The sequence below is a fragment of the Lepidochelys kempii genome, chromosome 1 (assembly GCF_965140265.1).
Source record: "Lepidochelys kempii isolate rLepKem1 chromosome 1, rLepKem1.hap2, whole genome shotgun sequence".
Taxonomy (NCBI): domain Eukaryota; kingdom Metazoa; phylum Chordata; order Testudines; family Cheloniidae; genus Lepidochelys; species Lepidochelys kempii.
In genome coordinates this window covers 77,746,316-77,770,804 of record NC_133256.1, presented here as the reverse complement: position 1 = coordinate 77,770,804, position 24,489 = coordinate 77,746,316, and the positions used below count along the sequence as shown (strand labels likewise).

Here is a 24,489-nt window from a genome sequence, read left to right as displayed (position 1 = left end):
GACCAGTTCTGTTGGCCCTACCAGACAGCAAGCTGTTTTGATTTAAAATCTGATTAGTGTTCTCGGAGTATTTTCAAAAGCAAAAAATGAAGATAATGAACGTTAAATAGGAGGGAAAATATCTGATATGTGTTCCATGTAGTAGTTATCTGCTTGTGAGGGGGGGGGGGGCGGGGGAAAGTAAATGACATCTTTCCCACAATGAGTACATTTGTTATGTCTGTAAAGCAAGGATTTGGTTTCCCAACACAGCTGTCCAAAAGTATATTACATAAATTAGAGCACAGTATCCAGTCTCAAAGGGTTTTCTTTGAAATGCTTCATGTGCATCTGTATCTGGAGGTGCTGCTTCCATTGTTGGAAATACGTAGCAGGATATATGACATTCTGCTCCAGTATTTCCCTCCCTAGTGACTGGCTGCTGGATTCCTAAACCTGTCATGGATGGCAATATTCAGAAATGGTTAGTATCAAATTGTTAGGTGTGGATTATAGATAGACACTCTTTTTACCTTATGTGGCTGGAAATCTAATAGATAACTCTCATCACAAAGAGCAATATTGATATTTGCTTACTTTTCCCTTCCTGTCATTATTCATGGTGGTGAGCTTGATCCTCTCAGCTAAGACAGGATGTTGCAGCAGGGCAACCTGCCCTCTAGCATTCTGCAGTGTCCACAACTGACGGCACCCAGTTCTATGACAATGGTGTGCCCAGGCATAATAAAAAATATGTCAAGGTGGAGTTCACTGAGCTTTAGAGACCAACATCCAGTGTGTCACTTGGCTATCTCTAAGCCACGATCTCTAGGCCTTTGAGGGACATAACTTCAAAGGAAATGCCCAGTATTGATATAGCGGTCACGCCCACCCTCACTCTGGGAATAGACTTCAAGTTATGGCATGTGACCAGACACTTGTAATTCTAACCTATTTCCTGGCATTAACTTCGTGGGGAGATGAGCACAAGTCCCTCTATTTAGTATTTGAATTTCCTGGATTTGGGATTATTCAGGGGTTTTTGAAACATTGGCAGCCATTAATGCTAGTGCAGGCAGACACCCACATTCTTCTCCACCTTGTGGGAGGAAGACAACTATACTCTTTCTCCTCCCAAGGCAGACATATGTGAACATTAGTTGATGCTTCTAGTCCCCAGGCAAATGGGTAATAAAATGAGGGGTTGTGGCGGCCTGTGGCTATTGGATGAGGTGTGCACGTTGGTGGTGCTGCTGTGTAGGTAGAGTTTTGGGGATTCAGGAATGCATATTCTTTTTTTAACATGGTCCAGGACCTGAGCTTACCAGTTCACTGATCCTGTTAGTATTTGAGCAGGTTCTGACAATGTTTCTGTGCCCTGGCAAGTCATAAAACATTGATCCAAAGACCTATAGGCTGAATAATTTATTAAATTATATTTTCCAGTACTTTATTGTTAGTGCAGCAAGCCCACATCCAGAATAATAACAGTATTGTTGAGAGTCTTGTGAATGTGAAAATCATTGGTATTCAGGGGAATTGTTTTCCTATTCCTGGAAGAGATTCCTGGCTGCAAAAATAATGTTTACTACTAGAAATAATTTTCTGTTAGCTGATATTTAACTTTTTACATATTAAATTTGCAAGGAAAGCAACAGAAGCAAAGCTTCTCCCTTATGGTAGCTATAGTGGGTTGAAATTTCAAATTTATTAATCTACAGGCCAGAGACTGATGTAAAAAATGGATCTCCAAGCAGGGACTCTGGACAGCACACTAACAGAGATCCCAGTACCCTCCTGTGTAGGAGGCCATAGGATTTCATTCACTGATTCCTGCATCAAACTTCTCACTCAGTGCATTTTCCTGGATCTCACTGATGAGGGAAGGGCAGAGAGCTTCATTTTTCTGGCTGGCAGGCTCGATGCTACGGCTAGTAGGTATCTGGTACATTTTCAATGCCTGTTAAAAGCAATCACTTTATATTGAAAAAAGAAAAGGAGTACTTGTGGCACCTTAGAGACTAACCAATTTATTTGAGCATAAGCTTTCGTGAAGTGAGCTGTAGCTCACGAAAGCTTATGCTCAAATAAATTGGTTAGTCTCTAAGGTGCCACAAGTACTCCTTTTCTTTTTGCGAATACAGACTAACACGGCTGTTACTCTGAAACCTTTATATTGAAAAGTGATTCTATTTGTTAAATTAGCATGCAGGATACTGTACATTCATCATAGAAAACACAGTGTGAAGGTTCACATATGAAACAAAAATAAACTGTCTGCTAATATCGTACGCTCATTCAGAAGGCAGAAATTGATTTTTAATCATTCTAAGAGTGCAACTAAAATCATGATTTAGTTAGCATTATATCATGATACTTCAGTATATGTCTGTGTATATACATATTTTCAAGGCTATTAGCAAAGAGATTATTTAATTCAGAAGACAAGTATTGAGGTTAAACATACAGTACCACAGTCCTCAGTATTTCAGAATGCTGATATTCTGTTTTGTCTCTTTATTTTCACACCGGCAAGCATTGGTCCCCTAATAAGTCATTTAAGCCTTAGCTAACTCTGTATGGCTTAACTAATAAGGGAGGTAAAACTCCTGATGATTACCTAGCTTTCTACTGCTCTTAAATATTGCATTCATCTTAAACCTCCAGGGCCAGGATTTGATTTAAATCTAAGATAGTGTATTTATGTGAAATTACTTCTTGTGGGTCTCAGCCTTCCTATTGGTGGGATGACTGTCTGTCGCATCAGCTTCCAGAAAACTTGATCAGAAAATAAAAATCAGGTTATAATTGGAAAGTGTCAGGAGCAATAGCAGTGCATTGGTGTACCATACTTTTCCTCTCTAAAGATTTTCTGCATATCTTATATTAGGTCATAGTGAGTCTGGTGGGCTCATCCTATGTTTGTGCACATCACTAAACCACTGGACAGCTCAGCACAATTAAGAGTCTCATCTCTGTGCAGGGCGAAGACTTGAAAAGCAATGTATAGCATGAGTCAAGGTTGAGGTGCATTGGCAGAGCTGCACTGAGTAAGCTTGCATAATGTCTGCCAGTTCCTGCACTATGATGTGATTCCAAGGCAATGATGTTAATCCTTCAGTTTCCTGAATATCAAACTCACCTAGTCTCTTTTTATCATAATTGGAATGTGGGGCATGCTATTTAGTGCAGAGAGGTAGAATGGTTAAATGTCAGTGATTGTCCAACGGCACAGCGATAAAATGTTTTTAAGATCATGGTTAAAAATTGTCTATATAATTTCATGTAATATATATTAGTCAACATATATTATTCTAAATGTTTAATTATTTATATTTTTTATTAATGGAACGTATGTTAAACTTGATGATTGTATTCTTTTCCTACAAATGGGGAGAATGGTGGTATGTATGAGTCTTTATGAAAATGAAACTTCAATAGCTGTTCTAATATGAGCAAACATATAACAATTAATTTTGTCTATATGTTTAATTTTATTTGATTACAGTGCCATTGTTTTAATTGTATATTTTAAATGAAAGGTCAAAATATTGGAATTGTGGTTTTGAAGTAATAGCCCTAGTGCTGGAGTGGTGGGAACAGGCTTTTGCTGGGTTGTTCTTCTGTTGAAAGATTGGCTTCTAAAAGGAAGCACTTTTTTGATTAATTTTGGTAATGGGGGCACATAATTCTTCTCTTGCCTCCCCTTCCAGTACAAAATGCTTATTTTTATAACTCTCCTTGGATCTTTACCAGCATATATGTTGTCCCCTCAACACTCACCCTCAGCATATACGTTGTCCCCTCAACACTCACCCTCAGCATTTACGTTGTCCCCTTAACACTCACTCATTCCCTCTGCCTAGCACCAGCCTCCTTCGGACTTCACAAAACCACCAGATAGCTCAGCACAACCGAGAGTCTCTGCTCAAAGGAGGGCGAGATCTGGAAAGGTGCAACACAAGTTAAGGTTAAGATGCACTGTGTGGGTAAAGCTGCATGTTGTCTGCCAGTTTCATCACTGGCTCTTCATCGCTTTTCATATCCCATTTGCTAACATATCTTTTCTCCCTTGTCTAAATCTTTTTATTCTCTCTCACATTCTGTTGTTTGTTATTCCAATAATAACTACAAATAGTTATTTAATAACTGTGGCCAGCATATACAAACCTGGAAGCAAAAATCTCTTAAAACTATATTTAGAATTCTAAATGAAAGTGGCCTTATTTTCAGACTTATTTTCAACACTGCTGACTTCAGTGAGACATGCTCATCAACTGAAAATCAGGCCACTTTTTCCAAAATACAGATTTTGAAATTTAACTGTAGGCCATCTGAATTTGAACAATTTGGCCTGTATTCTTAACTCTGCAAAATATTTTTGGTTACAGTTTATGTGGAAGAAACTATAAAGAAAAAGGCCTTAATCCGCAATTAACTGTACCCCAGCAGTTAATTGCTGGATTGGAGCCAAACATTTTATTGTTTTATGGGATTCCAAATTCACAGGCTGTGGAGCCGCTTTGCAGGTACTCTTGCATATCTACTTCCCACCCACAGCCCCAAGCAGAAGAATTCTGCTGTGCAGCTTGGACACTGTAGTCACAGGTGAGCAGGAGATCTCTCTATATGGGTGTCAACTAATCAGTTACCTGTAAGGGTCTTATGGGGAGAAGAATAGATTTAGTTGCTGCATTTCCCCGCATCAGTTGCAGCTGCTCTGAGAAACAATGGGATGGAAAAGTCGGAGCTCAGCCTTCTGGGCTCACCATGCTCTCAACCAATTGTCACCAACTTGTCTGTAATAAAACCTGAAGAAGAGGGGTAGAATCCACCCTGCTGAGAGCCTCACTGAGTTCTTTGAAAACATTAGGCCATTGTGTGACAGTTTACAAGGCAAGGAGCCAGCTTCCTCTCCAGAGATTTGTGAAAGCCATCCTAGTGGCTGCACGTCTGTTTAGGAATAGGAAAGTGGGCACAAAGGGAGAGAGAAGAGCAAAAAAGGGGATGACCGCTATAAGGAGACATAAGAGAACTGCAGTTATGTGGTAACGGGGAGGAGCAGAGGCCACATATGGAGAGGGGGAACTAAGAAGAATGCTGAGATGATGGGTATGGGCTGAGATGATAGGGTCTGACAGATTAGAAAAAAATGAGAGGGAATAGAAATAAATTCCTTAATGCTAAAGTGTGGATTTTATACAATTTGGCATCAATCCAATTAGCCATCACCATAAATTAGATTGAAAAATCACTCCTCTGTGCTACCAGTTCTGAATTCCCCCACTGCAGCATTTTGATTTCCACTATTTTGAAAGCGTGGAAGATCCTACACTTTGCAGAGAATACGCAACTCAAGACACCAGGTGTTGTCATGATCATAGACTCGCAGTTATGCAAGCTGTGCTCAGTGGGCCAAATTATGCTCTATTACCACAATGCAATCCCTTTAACTTCAGAAGGCTGCAGCAGCATAACATGGAGGAGCATTTGTCCTATTAAGTATGCAACATAATCAGTATTGCCAACCACAAACATTAAAAAAAAAATCACGATTCAAGTCTCAAAATCATGAAATTGGCTTTAAAACAACGAGATTTTTGAAAGATAATACATTTTGATTCTTTTATTTGCTTTCTGGTATTTGAGTCTTTAGGGACACTTGGGTCACATTTTCAAGCATTTTTCTGCAACCATAAGGGCTAGAAACTTAGTTTTTAAAATTAAATGAGATTTTCACCTCATCACATGCCTCAAGTACCTGGTGCTTTAAGAAAAAACATCAAATATTGAGACGTGACAAAATCTCAAGAGTCGGCAATACCATATCATAAAATGAGTAGACGGCATGTTGTGTAATGAATAAACATACCTAAGACGGTTTTCTTCTTTATTTAACCCAGCTCCTTTTATTTAAGAATAAGCAAAGTTAAATGTACAAAATTAATATATAATGGCAGTTGCATCATAAACTAACTGTTAAACATCTTTCACAAAGCTACATTTGAGTGTAAACAGCCAGGAGGCTTCTGATTTGGCCTTCATGTTACAGGGGAGAAAGACTAAGCTGCTGTTAGCTGAAAATTGCAAGTGCAATATGTTTTGTTCTTTTTAATTTAAACTTCATTAACTTCACATATTTATTTTTCACACATGTAACAACATGTAACTATCTGCTTCTTATAATTATATAACTAGTGTAACAAGCAACAAGTTTCACTTTTAAAAATTAGCAAAAATAGTTAATGTTGATGGTAATTATTTCACATTTTACAATTGCTTCTAATACCCCGTAGCCATTTGGCGATCAGGAATTCTCAAACATCACATTTCTTTCTGATTGATTTTCTCTCTGGTAAAATCAGCTGTGATGAGCAATCAATAACTTTTAAATCAAGTTGCCAGCTTATGTTGGCAACTGATGTTTAAACACACGTTGTATACTATAGTATGCAATGTGTGACTAGAATATGGTGCTTGTAGTTTTGGAGCAATGAAGCATGTTACCAATGACTTTTCAAAAATTGAAATACAGTCAATATATGTCTCAGTGCAGTTATATGGAATAGATTTTATCGCTGTCAGTGTCAACAATCCCTCTGTAAGAGCACCCACTACTGTATTTCTTGATATGTAAATATCTGACTTACTATGTTAGCCTACTGAATGGTTTTTTTAAAATATCGTCTTTATTAAGATCTTTAACAAAAAAAATAGAAATGACAACTGTGCCCAAAGGCTGTGCACAGTGCATTGATAAATTAAACATTAAGACCGACGTTCTCAAGTGGCAACTGATTCTTGGGAATTCGATCTATTTATGGGGCCCATATCACAGGAATATCTGAATGCCTCGCAGTCTTTAATGTATCATAATACCATTGTGAAGTAGTAAAGGACTATGTCCCCATTTTAAAGTTGGGAACTGAAATACAGGGTCACATGTGCAATCTGCAATAGAGCAGGGAATTGGACTTGGGTCTCTACACAGACCCAGGATAGCACCCTAACCACTGGGCCGTTCTTCCTCTCCAAGGAGCACTTGAGAGATCACTGTTTGATTTTGAGTGAAAGCTACAAGTAGGGTGACCAGACAGCAAATGTGAAAAATCGGGATATGGGGTGGAGGGTAATAGGAGCCTATATAAGAAAAAGACCCAAAAATCGGGACATCTGGTCACCCTAGCTGCAAAGTGCTCTGCTTTTTTGAAAAATCAGGTCTTAGATGTCTCAAGACTGGCAAAAGTGACCACTAAATTTTTACCCTAAATCTCCATCTGGAAGAGTCATACAAACAAAGCCAAAAAACATCCCCAAAAGACAGCAACAATTAATGACTTAAAGGTAAAATGCATGTTTAAAGAGTAATATGTGTGCAATTTTATTTCATTTTAATGGTTCTTGGGTATCCAGTATCCATATATATAAAATACATATATTGACATTGGGGATTAGGTCCTGCTTCGAGCAGGGGGTTGGACTAGATGACCTCCTGGGGTCCCTTCCAACCCTGAGATTCTACGATTCTATGATTATATGCATTTACAAATATGTTTGTGTGTATCTGTAGCTAACAGAAGCTATAGATACATTACCTGATTTCATATATTCATCATCTGACTTGTGAAGCTAAAGGAGAAAGGTGCTATATACAGTATGGAAGTGTGGTACACCCTAATGTTGTTCTGGGACAAGATTCGTTTCATCACACTAACTTTAATCCATTATATGTCTCTTTTCCAGCACAAATGGACCCCCGAGGCGTATCTCCCAGGCAAATTAAAAGTGACAGTGACGATGATGACCTGCCAAATGTGACCTTAGATAGTGTTAATGAAACTGGATCCACAGCCCTCTCCATAGCCAGAGCTGTACAAGAGTAAGTATCACGTTCTCAGGATGAGATAAGTATTGCCAAGGTGTTCAATGGCTAACGGAAACACCAGTCATCAGCTTTTCTGCAGATATGTCATCCAAGCTCTGAGCCAGCATACATGGCAGCATCTTTCTGTTCAGCTTCAGTCCCTTCAGGAGGAGATTGTTGTGTCTCTCTCTTTTTTTAAATTTTTTTTTTTTGTGGTCCTGAATCATTGGTTGAACAAATTTCAGAGTGAAATTCTTTCTTCTCCTTTATACAACTGCAAAGTTTTGGTGTTTTTGTTTAAGGGGGATACCTTGTTAAATTATTCGGTTTGTCTAAAAAAATTTCCTTGGCTCATGGCAGATTTGAGAGGTCTCTCACGGTTGCTTTCTAGAGAGAACTATCTACAGTTTTCTGAAGGAAGATCTTACATGAAAGAAAATTAGTAAAGACTCCAGTCAGGTTTTTCCATTACTTTTATTTTTCTGTTTATTTTTAGGCAAATTATAACTCTTTAATTCAATTTTTCTTTTGTTATTGTGGTTTTTTTTTCATAAAAAGTTTGCTTGAATTGTATTTATTAAATTTATTGATGCATGAGCTTGCTCCATCACCAAGGCAACTAGAAGGTAACCCACTGTGAGGTAAATAAGTATTACCAGCCCCATTTTATAGGTGAGGAAAATGAGATAAAGTATAAAGATCAAGCTGGAAATCTGAAGCAGAGCCAGAAATAGAATTTGAGTCTCCAGGCTTGCAAATTAATATATTCTTTCAGCTGAATAAATCAAAGGATGGAAGTTTTGGAAGTGAGATTAAAATACTAAACAATGCTTGTCGTGAATGCATCGAGAAACTTCACTTTGGGTTTAAAGGCACTAGAACAATTAGATAACTCTGACTTTTTTTACTTACTAGAATCAGCCAAAAAGTTGGTTGTTGCAAAGTGATACGTTATTTGCTCAAACAAGTCTGAGGCGTTACATATTGGGTGAATGCATTTTTTGCATAATTTGGGCAGGTGGGGTGCATCGGATCCAACCAGAATTTTTTTTTTTAACTTTATGTCCCCGATACCACCCAAAAAAGAGAGTCTGTGCATTGGCAGGATAGATTATCCTGCATGGAGAATTGATGGCTGATAGTGTGTGAGGATATGGCTAACCTCATAAGTCATCACATCCCAGGGCGGGCCTGCCTCTCAGAACTGAATAACCCAGCATGGGATTCACCAATGAGGCTTTGGCTATGTTTACACTATGAGTTAGCATTGTGATTCATCGGCTAGCATACACATATCAAGCTAGCTCCCTTCTAGCTATTCCGAGTGTAGATAGCAGCACAGCCCCAGTAGCACTGTCAGCAGAAGCACCGGAGAGCCGTGCTGAGTACAAACCTACCTGAAACCTGTACGTGCCATGCCTTTGTGGTGGCTACACTGGTATTGATATTCACACTAGCTTGATGAGAGCTAGCACAAGTATGTGTCCACAAGCAGGGAAATCACACCCCTAGCTCATTGTGGAGAGAAAGATTTTGATTCACTCAGATTCTAGTCAACCACAATAACAACCAAGCACCAATTTATATCCCACTCAGGCAAAGAGGGATTAAATTATGGAGAGGACATTGTGTTCTCTCTGTTGCTTTAATTGGCCTCTTTCAATATGCTGAGGAAGTTCTCAGCAGGGCAAGGTGGGGGAAAGATGTCTCACTGTTGATGGCTCTGGTTGCTTGATGATTTAGCACAACATTCTGGATTTAATGGTTACAAAGCCCAGCACCAGAAGCGCCTTTCAGTCTCTAGAACATGTAATAAGACAGAAAAATAAAAGTAACCCAAAATGAATCTATTTTGTGCTAAATAGTGCCGATGGAAGAGAGGCTGGATTGCAAATATTTTAATGTGTGATTGGCAGGCAAATGTTAGTTATTTTAATTGATTAATGTTATTTGAACATCTGTAAAACTGGTCAAACAATGAAAAGCTTTTTTTTTTTTTTTTTTTTTTGCTAATAATGTATTCCATGATTTATTTTTGGGGATGTAGGGGAGAAATGTGTTGAATATTGTTTGACCAGATCTCAAGATTAAGAATTGAATTAAGACATTCAGTTACCTAAAATCAACACATTCTTGCTACAGTTTTTATTTAAATAGTAATCTGTTAGTTTGCGTCAAAAGCCACACTAAGGAAATCTAATTTGACTGTGATTTGTAAATTTATCATATTTCCTTCATATATCTCTTGTCATATACACCATATATGCAGATTCTACAAATCTAGAAAGAAGTGTCAGTATATTGTACCTATCTCAATCAATCTGTTTCCATCCTTGGATATACAGGTGATTGCCTGGTGCCATAGGTCTTGTAGAACATGTTGTTTCACAAGTGAGATATTAAGTTTCTTCTGAAAATTAAATAGAGAATTAACGTAATATTTAAGATAGTCATAGAGTTTCAGGCCAGAAGGGAATATTAGGTCATCTAGTCTGATCTCCAGTCTGTCACAGTCCCTTAAATTTCACCCAATTTCCCATGTTTCAAGGCCAATAACTTGTGTTTGACTAAAGCAGTAAGGGGATCCTGCCATGCCTGTAAGTGCCAGATTGTGGGACAGGCACTGAGAGGACAGACCACACCCCCAAAGGCATGGTGGGATCTGCATGCCAATGACATTTTTTTATGCTTTATGGGTCTGATATTGTGCTATCGTGACTTTTTAAAGAAATGAAAAATTGGCCAGCAGGTACTATGAATAGTATGTGGTGCTAGACAGAAATGGGCCTTTGCCTACTCCACTTTCAGAAATTAAACTTTATAAGGAATATATATGTCTTTCGCTGCTATATCTACCATAATTTGTCTTTCATTGTGATCGCTGGTGAGTTTGTATGCAAAATATGGTTGCTTAGTTTAACATATTTGCTCAAAACATTTGTTTAGCATGAATTAATTTTGATGAAACAGTGAATTATAGAAAACAGCCATCCTCTATGTTAACCCCAAGTGACGTGAAATGAATGGCTGCCAACTCACCTGGAGTAACTAAATCTACCAGGTGGAGTTAACTATGGGGAAATTCAATGAAAGTTTGAAAGGAAATTCACTAGCTAAAGAAACAGTATGTGTAAGAAGGGGCTTTGCTTTATATTAGACTTTCATTTTGATGATCTATGAATTAAATGAGTATTTTTTACAAATAGCTGTGTTTTTAGATTGTTATCTTTGGAAATTACTCTTCCATAACTATTTGGAAGGTCTGTATGAAAGCCTTGTTCTTCATCTGTCCACTAATTAAATACTGCACTTAATCTTCCTGTGTGGATGCTATGTTCCATGTCCATATTAATCCTAAAATAAAAAATGACCATCCAAAAACCAGGTATTAATCTAAATGCTAAAAACTACTTGTTTGCTATTATGTAGCACCCTGAGTTCTTTTATAATATTTTAAAAACAGTCAAGTAGTTAATTTTGCCGGAAAACTTGTTTTTCTGCCTGCCTGTTTTGTTTGAAAAACAGACAGGTTGAAACTTTTTGGCACTCTTATTTTGACTACTTTTCATAGCCATTGTTTAATTCAGCAAAGCTAATCCAAATAGCCTAGCTCTAAAGGTACAGTGTATTATTTGACAGAATACACTGCGGTATTTTAGGAGTTTTCTGTATACAAGGTTCTAATGTTAGTCTCTGCTGCCCTATGGCAATAGTTATAATATATATTACAAAATTAAGGCAGTGTAATTTGAAGATTTGTTCCAGCTGCTAACAGTTGTTGGGCTTAGTTGCCTTAAGCGTGTAGATGAGAGAGGTCTCTAGGTTGTGAGCAACATGTCACATCTATGTTGGTAGAGTCCCATGCATATTTGTATTGATTAGGACCCTACCAAATTCTTGGCTATGAATAATGCATCACGAACCGTGAAATCTGGTGTCCCCCTGTGAAATCTGGTCTTTTGTGTGCTTTTACCCTATACTATACAGATTTCACAGAGGAGACCAGTGTTTCCCAGATTGAGGGTCCTTCCCAAAAGGGAGTTGCAGGAAGGTCACAAGGTTATTTTAGAGGGGGGTCACGGTACTGCCACCCTTATTTCTGCGCTGCCTTCAGAGCTGGGTGGCCAGAGAGTGGCAGCTGCTGGCTGAGGGCCCAGTCAGCAGTGCAGAAGTAAGAGTGGCAATACCATATCAGGCCACCCTTACTACTGTGCTGCTGCTGGCGGTGGCTCTGCCTTCACAGCTGGGATCCTGGCCAGCAGCCACCGCTCTCCAGCTGCCCAGCTCTGAAGTCAAGGCCGCCACCAGCAGCAGCGCAGAAGTAAGGGTAGCAGTTCCTCAACCCCCACACACTAACTTTGTGACCCCCCACAGCTCCTTTTTGGGACAGGATCCCTACAATTACAACACCGTGAAATGTCAGATTGAAATGGCTGAAATCATGAAATTTACGTTTTTTTAAATCCTGTGACCATGGAATTGACCAAAATGGACCTTGAATTTGGTCGGGCCCTAGTACTGATGTATAAATATTTCTAATAAGAAAGAGGAAGTTTGACACTGAATCTTATCACCATTGATAGCTTAGCACTGAGCTTCATAGGACAGCAACCTCTATTAAGAGCTGGATATTAGATGTGCACTAGGGATCTCTGTGAGGCCTGTGGTAAGACTCATGCACCAGGCCACAGAAAAGCAGTAGAGCACCTAAAGATACAGTGCATTGCCCACTGTTCCCCTCCCCCCATTTCATGCAGCATGTCATCCCTCTCCCTCAGCCTGGTCTCTTTCCCTGGCCCAACCAGCTTATGCCCATGTGGCTCCCAAGAATTGGTTACTATGGTGCATGGGGTGCAGATCATTGCATGAGGTGCTGGAATCCTGCGTCCCCTTTCCAGTGAAATTACAGTGGTTTTGCTGCACAAGTTGGAGGCCAGATTTGTCCTTAGTACAAAGTCTGTGTTAGTGCAGTGTTAAAATTGTAAATTTTGGAAAAGCAAACTGGAATTTGAATTTTTCCCCTATACCATCTCTTTGGTCTTTTATGGGAAGTTTAGGCAGCTGAGGCCATGTCTGGGTCCCAAGAGGTGGGAGAGCCTATCTGACCACACCCCCAAGGTGTTTGTGTAGGTGTGAGATTCCTGCCCCATGTGGCTGATCCCCTTGGCTTAATGAGTTTAAGGTGAGAGATCACCATAGAGGGAGGAATTTTTTAAAAAAAATTAAGAAGTGGAGAGGTAAGCAAAGTAATGCTGCACAAGGAAGCGTTTCACCTTTGCCTTCTGGCTCTTAGGGTCACAGAAAATTTTGGTGCTGATGTGGAGCCTTTGGGGTGGAGGAGACTCTGGATACCTGTGGATGTACCAGTGGTGAATTTAATAGGAGATTCATTTGGGATATCGTATCATACTGATTATCCAGATAGCGGGACCTTGATGCATTGGGCTGGATGCTGTTAGGTGTTCAGATGTATGAGGCTGAGTATAGGGGCACTGTCTCTACTATAGATTCTTCTCTGGATGGGTCACATCATTATGATGATCCTGCTTTGTTGAATGTTTATGATTGCAATGCACACTGTATTTCTAATAATATATCAATGGGAAAGGAATACCACTGCAGACCTAATAGGCAGCTTGGGTATGGGACCAGTAATACTGTATGTGTAGCACTGTTAGACATAGTATGTAAAGTTCAGATCAGAGTCTCCTTATACCCCCCTAACTTAAATAAACATATGGATGTTTTTTAATTCTGAGATTTACAGTTGTGTTCCCGTCATCCATTCATTTTTCACACTTGTACTGTCTCTTTCCCTGCTTCAGCCAATGCCATTACTACTTCTGCCCTGTGCATATTAGAGATCTTTCACTTCAGTTTGTTGCTCTGGTTACAAAGGGCTTTGTCTTGAGTCTCCAGGCTCTGTAAATGAAGGTGTTTTTCAACATTTGCAGGAGCATTGCTTCCTCAGACAGTACATCTATCCTCTATGAAACCATAACCACTTGTTGCTGCTCACTTTGAAAATTTGCATAGATTTGATGGGATGATTTTATAGTTGGGGAAGTGAAGCATAGAGAGGCTAAGTGACTTATCTAGGTTCACACAGTAAGTCTGTAGCAGAGCAGGGAACTGACCCTGGGTCTCTCACATCTTAGGCTGGTGTCCTAACTCTGGACCATTCTTTCTCTGAACAAGATTGTTCATCATTTAATATGCATTTAATATGCCTGTCATTTAATTCCATTCAGTAAATTTACTGTGGCCATTTACAACACATAATAGATCATAGAATTGTATTCTCATAATCATATGTGTTCCTAAAGCTATATTAAAGGATCCTAACACAACAGCATCAGAACTTTCAGGGCCTGTACATATTTATAGAACAGCTCTTAGTGTACTTGGTATGCTTCATAGGCTATAGCAATGCTAAATGACCATGCCTGCTGTTTAAGAATAGATTTCTTGATTATTTTAACCCCATCTGTTCTCTTTATAAAGGTGATAAAGTACCTCTTGCACGTTGCAATGGTTTTGGACAATTTGTGCAAAACAAAAAAATTAGTTTAATTTGCAAGGTTGGTCAGTACAATCAAACAGTATTGTTTGGCGCATGCACATCGGTTCGGGGCATTGGTGTGGAAATTTGCTAGTGTATCTGAAAGAACCTCTTGCCAGGATAACAGATTTCACATCAGTCAGTGATTTCCTTGAACAAGTGCCAGGTTGACTGAAGCTATAAATCAAAAGCAAGTTCATGCAAAATTGACATAACTGTCTGTTTTGAAAGGATATAGTATTGTTTAAATGATGATATATTAGGAAACTGAGATACTGTCAAATTGTTCCTGGAAGAAAGCTAATTTGAAAAAACAAACAAACAAAAACACCCTTTTAGCTTGATCTACAATAAATTATTTTCTCCTGTCTCCACTACAAGGATTAGTGACGCATAACTGTTGAATAAATTAGGATGTAGCAAAGAACAGTGACGTTAAGGTGTGTATTCTCTGCTTCTGCATCACTTTCAAATGCTAGACATTAAGCTTGAGTACATATTTATACCATACCATTACAAGTAGTAATATTTTCTTTAAAAGGAAAATATTTAAATTGTGTGCTAAATAAGCTGGGAGAAAGAACTGAGTTTAATAAAACCATTATAGGTTAAATCCTGTGCCTCTTGAAGCCCACGGAAGTTTTGCCACTGAATTTATTGGGGCCAGGATTCAACCACAAAACTTTAATCAAAGTTTGGATGTTTACAAAAGAACAACAACTTTTAGAGAATCTGCAGAAATACTGTGTAGTTAATGAGGATTCTCTGTGTGTATGTCTCACTCCCTTTCATATCTTCCACCCGCCACAAACAAAATAACTTTTAAAGATCCTGTTTCCTAGACTCTATAAAGTTCTACATTTTGGTCACCATTTAATTGTCTCCTGTAAGGTTTTAGTTTTGATCTAAGCATTGCCTGTTACTTTATGTTAGTTATTAAACTATAGCATATTGGGATTTTATATTCCTAAAGATGTTTACCTAAATTTGCATTTTTTTAAACTATTGCACACTACTGATTTTGTAGCTTATTAATTTATATGATAGGCATTTACATAGCAGTTTTCCTCTTCAAAGTGATTTTCAAACTTTAACTAATTAAAGCTTATAGGTCTCTGGTGTGGTAGGAAAATAAGACTTGTTATCCTCAGGTTAGTGACTTGCCCAAGGCCACAGAACAAACCAGAGAAGAGCTGGAATCAGAAATGCCTGTCTTCTACCCCTGAACAAAGCAGTAGAAAGTCCCTGCCCCAAAGAGCTTAGATAAGCATAGACAAGACAGACACAGAATCGGGAAAGAGAGCCAGCACACAAGCAGAGTGAACAGTGTGATGGCACCAAACGACATGTTTTGTGGGAGGGGTAGCTAGGAAGGAGTAAGCTGAAAGGAAGAGGATGAGTGGAACAGCACAAGGAAGGATGGTGTGGAGTGAAAATGAGGTGAAGAAATTGTTAGAAAGAGCAGCCGGAACTTGAAGAGCTCGAGCAAACAGTCAATCAGCACAAGTCAGAGAAAGTCCAATCAAAACTGTGGAAAGTTCTCTGGATGTTCAAAGGACCAAAGGTCCCTTCTACTGGCTGGGGTCTGGCTAGTTCCTCTTTGCAGTATTCTCCCAAGCCCATGTGATGGGAGGTGGGGACCACCTGGGTCTTAATGCCTCCAGAGCGAGGGTGGACTCCCCTCCCACAGTACTGGATCTAGGGAAGATGCTAGGGGGAGGTGTGGCCTTGGCTGGGCCCCATTTTACCTGCTCAACCCCAGTGCAACCATCCAGGCTTTGGCTGCTTCTGTTCCTACCAACTGGAGTCTCAGGCTAGGGTGACCAGACCTCCCGTTTTTAAAGGGACAGTCCCATATTTAAGCCCTCCTACAGGTGTCCTGACTTTTTCTTAAAATGGGCAAATTGTCCCATATTTTCTATCTTCCCCCCCATCAGTACTGGTGGGTCCTGCTGCTGGCCAATCCCGGCTCACCAGCCGCCCGCACCACCAGCGTTGAGGGGGGTGGGGTCCAGTGACCGACAATAGGGATGGGTGTGCAAGGCTGGTGTGGGGTGAAGATGCAGCGGGTGGGGCCAGCCACTCCCCACGGTGGTCCATCAGCGCAGCCCCTGCTGCATGCCGGGTCTTGGCCAGCAGGGCCCCAATCCCCATCCTTTTTCCACCGGTCACTGGCTGTGTGCTGCGAGCTGCGGTGGCTGGTGAGTGTGGGCAGGTGGTGGGCAGTTACGTGTCGCCTCTTGTCAAGGTTCCTCCCCCACTCTGAACTCTAGGGTACAGATGTGGGGACCTGCATGAAAAACCTCTTAAGCTTATCTTTACCAGCTTAGGTCAAAACTTCCCCAAGGTACAAAATATTACACCCGTTATCCTTGGACTGGCCGCTACCACCACCAAACTAATACTGGTTACTGGGGAAGAGCTGTTTGGACGCGTCCTTCCCCCCAAAATACTTCCCAAAACCTTGCACCCCACTTCCTGGACAAGGTTTGGTAAAAAGCCTCACCAATTTGCTTAGGTGACTACAGACCCAGACCCTTGGATCTTAAGAACAATGAACAATCCTCCCAACACTTGCACCCCCCTTTCCTGGGAAATGTTGGATAAAAAGCCTCACCAATTTGCATAGGTGACCACAGACCCAAACCCTTGGATCTGAGAACAATGAAAAAGCATTCAGTGTTTTACAAGAAGACTTTTAATAAAAAATAGAAGTAAATAGAAATAAAGAAATTCCCCCTGTAAAATCAGGATGGTAGATATCTTACAGGGTAATTAGATTCAAAAACATAGAGAACCCCTCTAGGCAAAACCTTAAGTTACAAAAAAGATACACAAGACAGAAATAGTTATTCTATTCAGCACAATTCTTTTCTCAGCCATTTAAAGAAATCATAATCTAACACATACCTAGCTAGATTACTTACTAAAAGTTCTAAGACTCCATTCCTGGTCTATCCCTGGCAGAAACCAGCATACAGACAGACCCAGACCCTTTGTTTCTCTCCCTCCTCCCAGCTTTTGAAAGTATCTTGTCTCCTCATTGGTCATTTTGGTCAGGTGCCAGCGAGGTTACCTTTAGCTTCTTAACCCTTTACAGGTGAGAGGAGCTTTCCCCTGGCCAGGAGGGATTTCAAAGGGGTTTACCCTTCCCTTTATATTTATGACACCTCTGCTGCCCACCCATCAGCCCTTTATGTGCTCCCCCTCCTGCTATCCTCTCCCTGCTTAGCCCCTTCACCCCACCCCGCTCAGCCGCACTGCTCCTCCATATTCCCCCTGGCGGGGTGCGTCCCACTCCCAGCGCTGTGCGGAGAGCCAGCCCCGGTGGGAGAGCTCAGCTCACCAACAGCCTGGCTGGCAGGTTCCTTCCTTCCCCCGCTCCCGCTGCCTCTGGCAGCCCAGGAAAGCCCAAGATCCTCCAGAGCAGGGTGCTGGCCAGGAGGAGCCAAGCCCAGCATGTGCCAAAGCCCTACACAGCCCTGGCACAGCCCTCTCTGCCCCTCAGCTAAGCTCTGGAATGGTGGGGGAAGGGAGCAATTTCCAGACTGTTCACACCCTGAACCTGCAGGGTACACAGCAGCCCCAGGGGTAGGGGCTTAGCACCCTCTTCTCCCAACCTACCCCACCCCACCCTGGGTCCTGCCCCCAGGGAGCACGGGGATGATTTAGTTGGGGATTGGTCCTGCTTTGAGCAGGGGATTGGACTAGATGACCCCTGAGGTCCCTTCCAACCCTGATATTCTATGATTCTTCCCCTAGGCACCCTCCCCTGCTGAGCTACCTCTCTGGCTTGGTTCGCTGAAGTCTCTGCAGTCAGGTTCCTTGGCAGAAATTGGGGGGGAGGGGCATGTGACCCTGCGTGCACCCACCCGTGTTGCCTTGGGAGGACACGGCGCCAGGTACCAGGAGAGGCAGGTCCATCCCAGGGGCCCAGCCAGGCATGGAGGGCAGAGAGGGCAGGGCAGAGAGGGGAGGGTTGGTCAGTGTGTATGTGAGTGTGGGTGTGTGTCAGGTCTGCCTGTGTGTGTATGTGGGGGGAGTAGGGGTGTGTGTATCACCCTTCGCCATGTGAACCCTAAAGCCTTAAACATAAGAAGGTAAATAAAAATAATCCAGCTACACAGAATTTATATTTAACCTAGGGCTCAGTCAACTTGATGTTAATTTGAACGTTTGTACTGCATAGTTCAGCTTGATTGCTGTTGAACTTGCTTGAATACGAGTAATTTTACTCATGTCCCGTATTCAGCATACGGAAATATGGTCACCCTGTCTCAGGCTGATGATGATACATATGGTTGTGAACCTGCAAGAAGATGATGAGGTGTGTGGCTGTGGAGTGAAACATTAGAATTTTGGACACATTAAAATATGGCTAGTTGGTGTTTAAAGAAACCACACAGGAGGAAATTACAATAGTCATGATGAAAGGAGCTGAAGACTGAAATAAGAATTTTAGCAGAGCAGTGTTTAAGAAAGTGACTAATAGTAGAGATGTGGCTGATGATAATAGTCAAAGATTTTGGAGTCAAACTGAATACCTGAATCTCTATAGTAAGAACAAATAGGTGAGTCAAGATTGAAGTTTTGGCTAAAGCTACTCCTGGGGGAATTCAGCGCCATTGTGTGTGCATAGAATTCATGTCCCCCGCAGATTTCTTTGCTTCCCTGCAAAAAAAATGACTTTCTGACAGGGAAGCTGCAAGAGCACTCACACACCACTCCCTAGCTGCACAGGTACATCCTTTCAGGCACCAGGAGCAGCCACTGGAGAGGAAAATCACTTTAGGGCTGGGACACCCCAACCAGTGGCTCCTACCCTGAGCCAGAATCAGCTGCTAGTCCTGGCTGGGCTGGAGGCAGGAGAGGATGGGACTTCCTCTTCTCCTGCAAGGAGTGGCAGGGGCTGTGTCAGCTCACCCCCAGAAACCTCCCCCAGCTGCAGGAAGCTCAGCATCCTCCTCTGCTTCCTGCCCCCATCACTCCTCAGCTGTGGGGGTAGGGGTTACTGTACAAGGAGCTGCTGCCCCATCCGCCCAACCCCTGGGCATCTGGACCTCCCCTACCCAGACACCCCCACCAAGCCTCACCCCACATACCCTTAGCTCTTAACCCTCCATACCCAAACCCCACCCCACTGGACCTCAACCCCTGCATCTGGAGCCCCCCTGCACCCATAACCCCTGCCTCTGGAACCCCACCCCTGCGCCCAGACCAACCCCCACTGAACCCCCGCAGTGAAACCCCCACCCTGATGAGGCCCACATCCCTGCACCACCCTGAGCCCCTGACATCCAGCCTCCCATGCCACTGACCCCCAACTAGCTGCACCCAGATCCCCACCCCACAAAGCCCCACTCCCCTAGTACCCAGACCCCCCCCGCTGAGACACCCACACCGAGACCCCTCTACTGAGCCCCAACCGTTTTCATCTGGTAGCCCCCGCAGAGACCCATTGCCCCTGCACTTGGATCCCCCCCAATGAGCCTCTGTGCATCCAGATCCCCCCACACCTAGACCGTTGACTGAGCTGCCAGCACCCAGATTGTCCCACACAGAATCCTCTCACCCCACACCTGGATCCCTCCACACTAAGCCCCTCCACATTTGTATCCTGCCTGGTTGAGCCTGCCTGCCCCACACCTGGTGCGCCTGGCATAGAGGGGCAGGGTCCCAGGGTGTTTCTGGGGCAGGCCCAGGCCTTGTGCTGTGTCAGGGCTGTGTGCAGCCTCACCACTGAGTCCGAACTGTACCTGATCAATCCATAGTGTTAAACTTTGTTTCAAAATCCATAGAGAAAATTAGAAAAGTGAATAAATTCAAGAAAATCGCAATCTCCTCATGAACATTCCAGCATCAGAAAAATAAACAGGCTATTGTCAAATAAATTATCTGTTCTCAATCGTTCACTTCATTGAGACAGAGATTGTCCTCTTTACCAAGCAGTTTTCATATCCTGCAATTGCTACCTGGTTTACAACATATATTCATTGGCTTTCTAAGCCTTTACTATTCAAAATAGAATGTGGTATTCCCCTTGCCACAGTATGTATTTTAATCTTAGTAACATTGCTTATAAAGTTCTATGTATATGCAATTTCCATACAGAATAAGCACACCAACGTATTGTGTAGTGTCTCTGTATGCCATCATCATATTTCCTATACTACAGTTTAAGACCACAATTTGGACCTCTGAGCATGGATATAAACATAAGGAGTCAAACCATATTGTCTTAGAAATGTGCTCTCAGCTCTTTTGTAATTTGTGAAACATTTTGTAAAATGAATAGTACTTATGAGTAAATCCACTATTGTGTTATGCATACAGCAGATGGATTCTTTGAACTGAAGTGCTATCACCTATTTAACTTCAGCAAGAGCAAAAAAATGACTAAAGGCAAGGAAAGACTAAAGGCAAGGAAATTTACATTTGAAATTTTGTCAACATTGGTCAAAATGTTGAGCTATTTAAATACCCCATCAGCACAGTGATAATTCTGTGGCTGTTACACAGCAAGTAAATATCCTATCCCTCCATTTTGATTAAAGATGGTGGTCGAATTTTTAGCCAATTCATTGAGCTGAGTGGCTAGAACATTGTTAGCTGGTTCTTTGTGGAGTTTCCATTATCTGCAGCTGGAGGTGGTATCTTAGTACCAGCTGCCTTCATTTAAATTGCTGGTGCAGGGTAAAAGTACCACTTAGTGAATATTCATATGCACATACTCATATTTCTAAGATTTAAACTCATGGCAAAATGATGTCATTTCTGTCAGAGAATGATAGCATTTTCCAATAAAAATGGCAAATTTCACAATGTTGTGCAGAATTGTGGGGTTGTTTTTTGTTTTAATTGAATTAGTCACTAGTGGAAATTCACCATTTTCACAGCAAAAATGTTTTTGAGAGAGAAAATAGTAGTTTTTAGCTGCATGCAAAAACTGCCTTTTGTGTTTGTGTAAAATTCAATATGACAAATATTTTCCTTTCTCACAAACCTGTTTTTTGCCTGCGTTGTTGTATTATCTTTAATGAGTAGTTATTTTTCTGTTATCTGGGCCGAAATGGTGAAACAGGGTGAAGCATAAGATGGGAAGGTGAGTGCAGCTTGAGAGTGTCATTCTGTATTATAACTTCCAGGTTTCATTTTGCCAGTGCAAACTAGAATCCAGTTTCTGCTGTAGGAGGCTTGTGTGCAGCTTCCATGGATTTCAAATGAAAGCCACTTGAGTACCTCTGAGAGGAGTATTTATCCCAATGCCTTTTGATTATATGCTGATTCAACTCTGAGAAAAATTATGCATCACTTTGTGCCTGATAAGCAACTAATAAGATCAGGAGATGTTTACTGTAGAAGAAAAGGATTGGAGAAGAGGATTTATGGTAGAAAATAGGTAGATGTCATTAAGATAAAGCCAATATGGCAGGCACATTGGAACTAATGACTTTTACTTGTGCTTAAAATTCATTACATTCTTTTCTGTCTCATCACTCTAGCAGATTTTTTCTTGTTATTAAATCTTTATTACTTGATTAAGGCAAAACCAAAGAAACATGCAATAGCAAAGATAAATAATGTTTGTTATGTGCTTATGACAAACAAATTAAGGATAATTTAAAGGAGTGTTGCAATATCTCAGAAAAAAAATGTTTGAGGTTTTTATATTTTGGATTTTTTTTCCAATTTTGGAAATATTAAAGTGTGAAATAAGAGAGAGATTTTCAAAGGCCTAAAAGGACATCAGTGGGGTGAAAATGATGACAATCAATGGGAGGTGTCTCTCTGTGTCTTTTGAAAATCTCCCACTGGACATGTTAATGTTATCAATGACAACTGTATAAAGGAGCTCCTCCAGTAGCCTGGCCCATTCTAAGGCTTCCAATGAAATTTTGTTCAATTATTAGTGTGCTAGAGAAATAAGGTTTTTTTCTTAATTTTTGCTAGTTCTTTGGGTGTTGGTCTCAGACAAGTTTCATGGAACATTTGAGGTCTGAACCACAGGTAGCAAGACTGAAGAGAGTTATTCATGGACTTTGCTTTCCTTAGATTCTTTTTTTTTATGTGGTGAAACTGTTTCAGAAAGCCAGCTGTATAGTGCTCCTTCTTCAAGCATATGTAATAGATCAGAATTCATTAGTGTAAAGCAGGGGCAGGCAAACATCGGGTTTCCAAGATTGTATGGAGGGCCAGTTAGGGGTGGCTGTATCTTCCCAAACAGCCAGGTGTGGCCCGGCCCCTGCGTCCTATCCGACCCCCCCTCCCCCCGCTTCTCGCCCCCTGATGGCTTCCTGGGACTCCTGCCCCATCCAACCCTCCCCTGTTCCCTGTCCCCTGCCAGCCCCCAACCCCCACCCCCGGGACTCCTGCCCCATCCACCACCCCCTGCTCTCTGTCCCCTGACAACCTCTGGACCTCCCACCCCTGACTGCCTCCTGCTGCCCCATCCAACCCCTCCACTCATTCCTGACTGTCCCCCCAGGACCCAGGCCCCATCAAAACCCCCTGTTCCCTGCCCTCTGACCCCCCGACCCCAATCCACACCCCCAACCCCTGACCACCCTTCCGAATTCTTCTGCCCTCTGTCCAACCCCCCTACCCCCTGACCGCGCTGCCTGGAGCACCGGTGGCTGGCAGCGCTATAGCCGCGCCGCCCAGAGCACCGGTTTAGGCTGTGGCTCTGCAGCTGTGCTGCCCGGCCACCCAGAGCATGGTGCGGTCCGCTGAGGCTAAGGGGGAGAGGGAACAGCAGGGGAGGGGCCGGGAGCAAGCCTCCCGGGCCAGGAGCTCAGGGGCCGGGCAGGAGGGTCCCACGGGCCGTAGTTTGCCCACTTCTGGTATAAAGGAATATTCCATGCGTTACAAATTACAGCATAAGAATTTATATAGTTATTATATATAAGTGGTGCTAAATTTCAAATAATATTGTAGAAAATGATGTATTGTCCCTGGAGTTAGAGTTTTCATAAAAAAGGGTTAACAGCTAGATTTTCTTTTTGGCATATTGAGAACTATATTACTTTAGCAGCAAGAATTCTGGAAGTGGAAATTCACTTCCAATTTCTCTCCCTCTTTTTGCAATGGTTTCCTCATGTAAATTCATATTAACATTGTATTCTTTTGCGGATGATTGCTTGTTTAATGAGAAAATACTCAAAGTGAACAAGAATGATCAGTTGTTGAGATTTGGGACCTTAAAGCTGGCCTCTGCTCCCATTTAAGTCAATGGCAAAACTCCCATTTGACTTTTTAGAAGTATTAAGTGAGTTTTGGGAAAAATTATAATTCCCTTCCATTTCTGAGCCATCTGCCTTTGCAGTAGGTATTCCTCCAGTTTGTCTAGGCCCCATGAAATGTTTGGGGTGTCTTAAAATTCCTAATTGTCTGTGTTCAATTTCCAGAGAGAGCATGTGGGGCTGTGCCAGGTCAGCTGTTAACACTTTTCGTTTTTTCAACTCCAGGTATGAAGTATTTTATTGTGTATTATATAATGTTCTGTGTGTTTGACAAAGTTTAGTGGCAGTTCATGTTAAGCTTTCTTTCTGTCTTTCTTTGGCTGGCTCTTGTAAGAGACAGCATGTGGGGCTGTGCCAAGTCATTAGATACAGAGGTTTTGGATTGGGAAAGGGTTAAGTTTGAGTATTTTCAACTCCTGGTAAATAAAATATGAAAATAGAACAAACAATCATGGCTCTTCTGATGCTTGATAAGATATAGAGTACAGCCAAAGTAAACTCTTTGAAATTAATAACAACGTCATTTTACACAAGGTTCCACAATTGAAATTTGTCAACGTAGGTTTTAATCCCTGCCAGTGATCCCAAGGTTCACAAGGTTATAGTGTGATAGAACAACTGTTACAAAAGAGCAACATACCTTTTCCAGGGGAGGGAGGCGGAAGTGAGGCTAAAATGATCAAAAATGTGTGTTTAAACTTAGGTTCCTAATTCCATATATTGGCCTCTACATAAATACCCTGCTTTTTCAAGTGCTGAGCTCCTAGATATTCCCACTGAAGTAAAATGTGGGATATTCCAGCAAGTGCTGTGAAGTCATTGGGAGCTCCAGTAAATGTCTGGCT

General features: G+C 41.7%; 1 protein-coding gene across 12 annotated transcripts in view; it reads left to right on the top strand.

Moving 5' to 3' along the window:
* The window catches only part of KLF12 (KLF transcription factor 12), a 370,074-nt gene that overhangs the window by 257,053 nt on the left and 88,532 nt on the right, over positions 1 to 24,489 (top strand). For 11 of the 12 annotated variants that reach the window (XM_073346757.1, XM_073346748.1, XM_073346728.1 and 8 more), the window contains 2 exons: positions 7,723 to 7,858; positions 23,810 to 23,869. In XM_073346757.1, coding sequence (XP_073202858.1) covers positions 7,723 to 7,858; positions 23,810 to 23,869 — 196 coding nt within the window. The remainder of the gene's footprint in view (positions 1 to 7,722; positions 7,859 to 23,809; positions 23,870 to 24,489) is intronic. The other variant, XM_073346803.1, reaches the window with a different exon arrangement.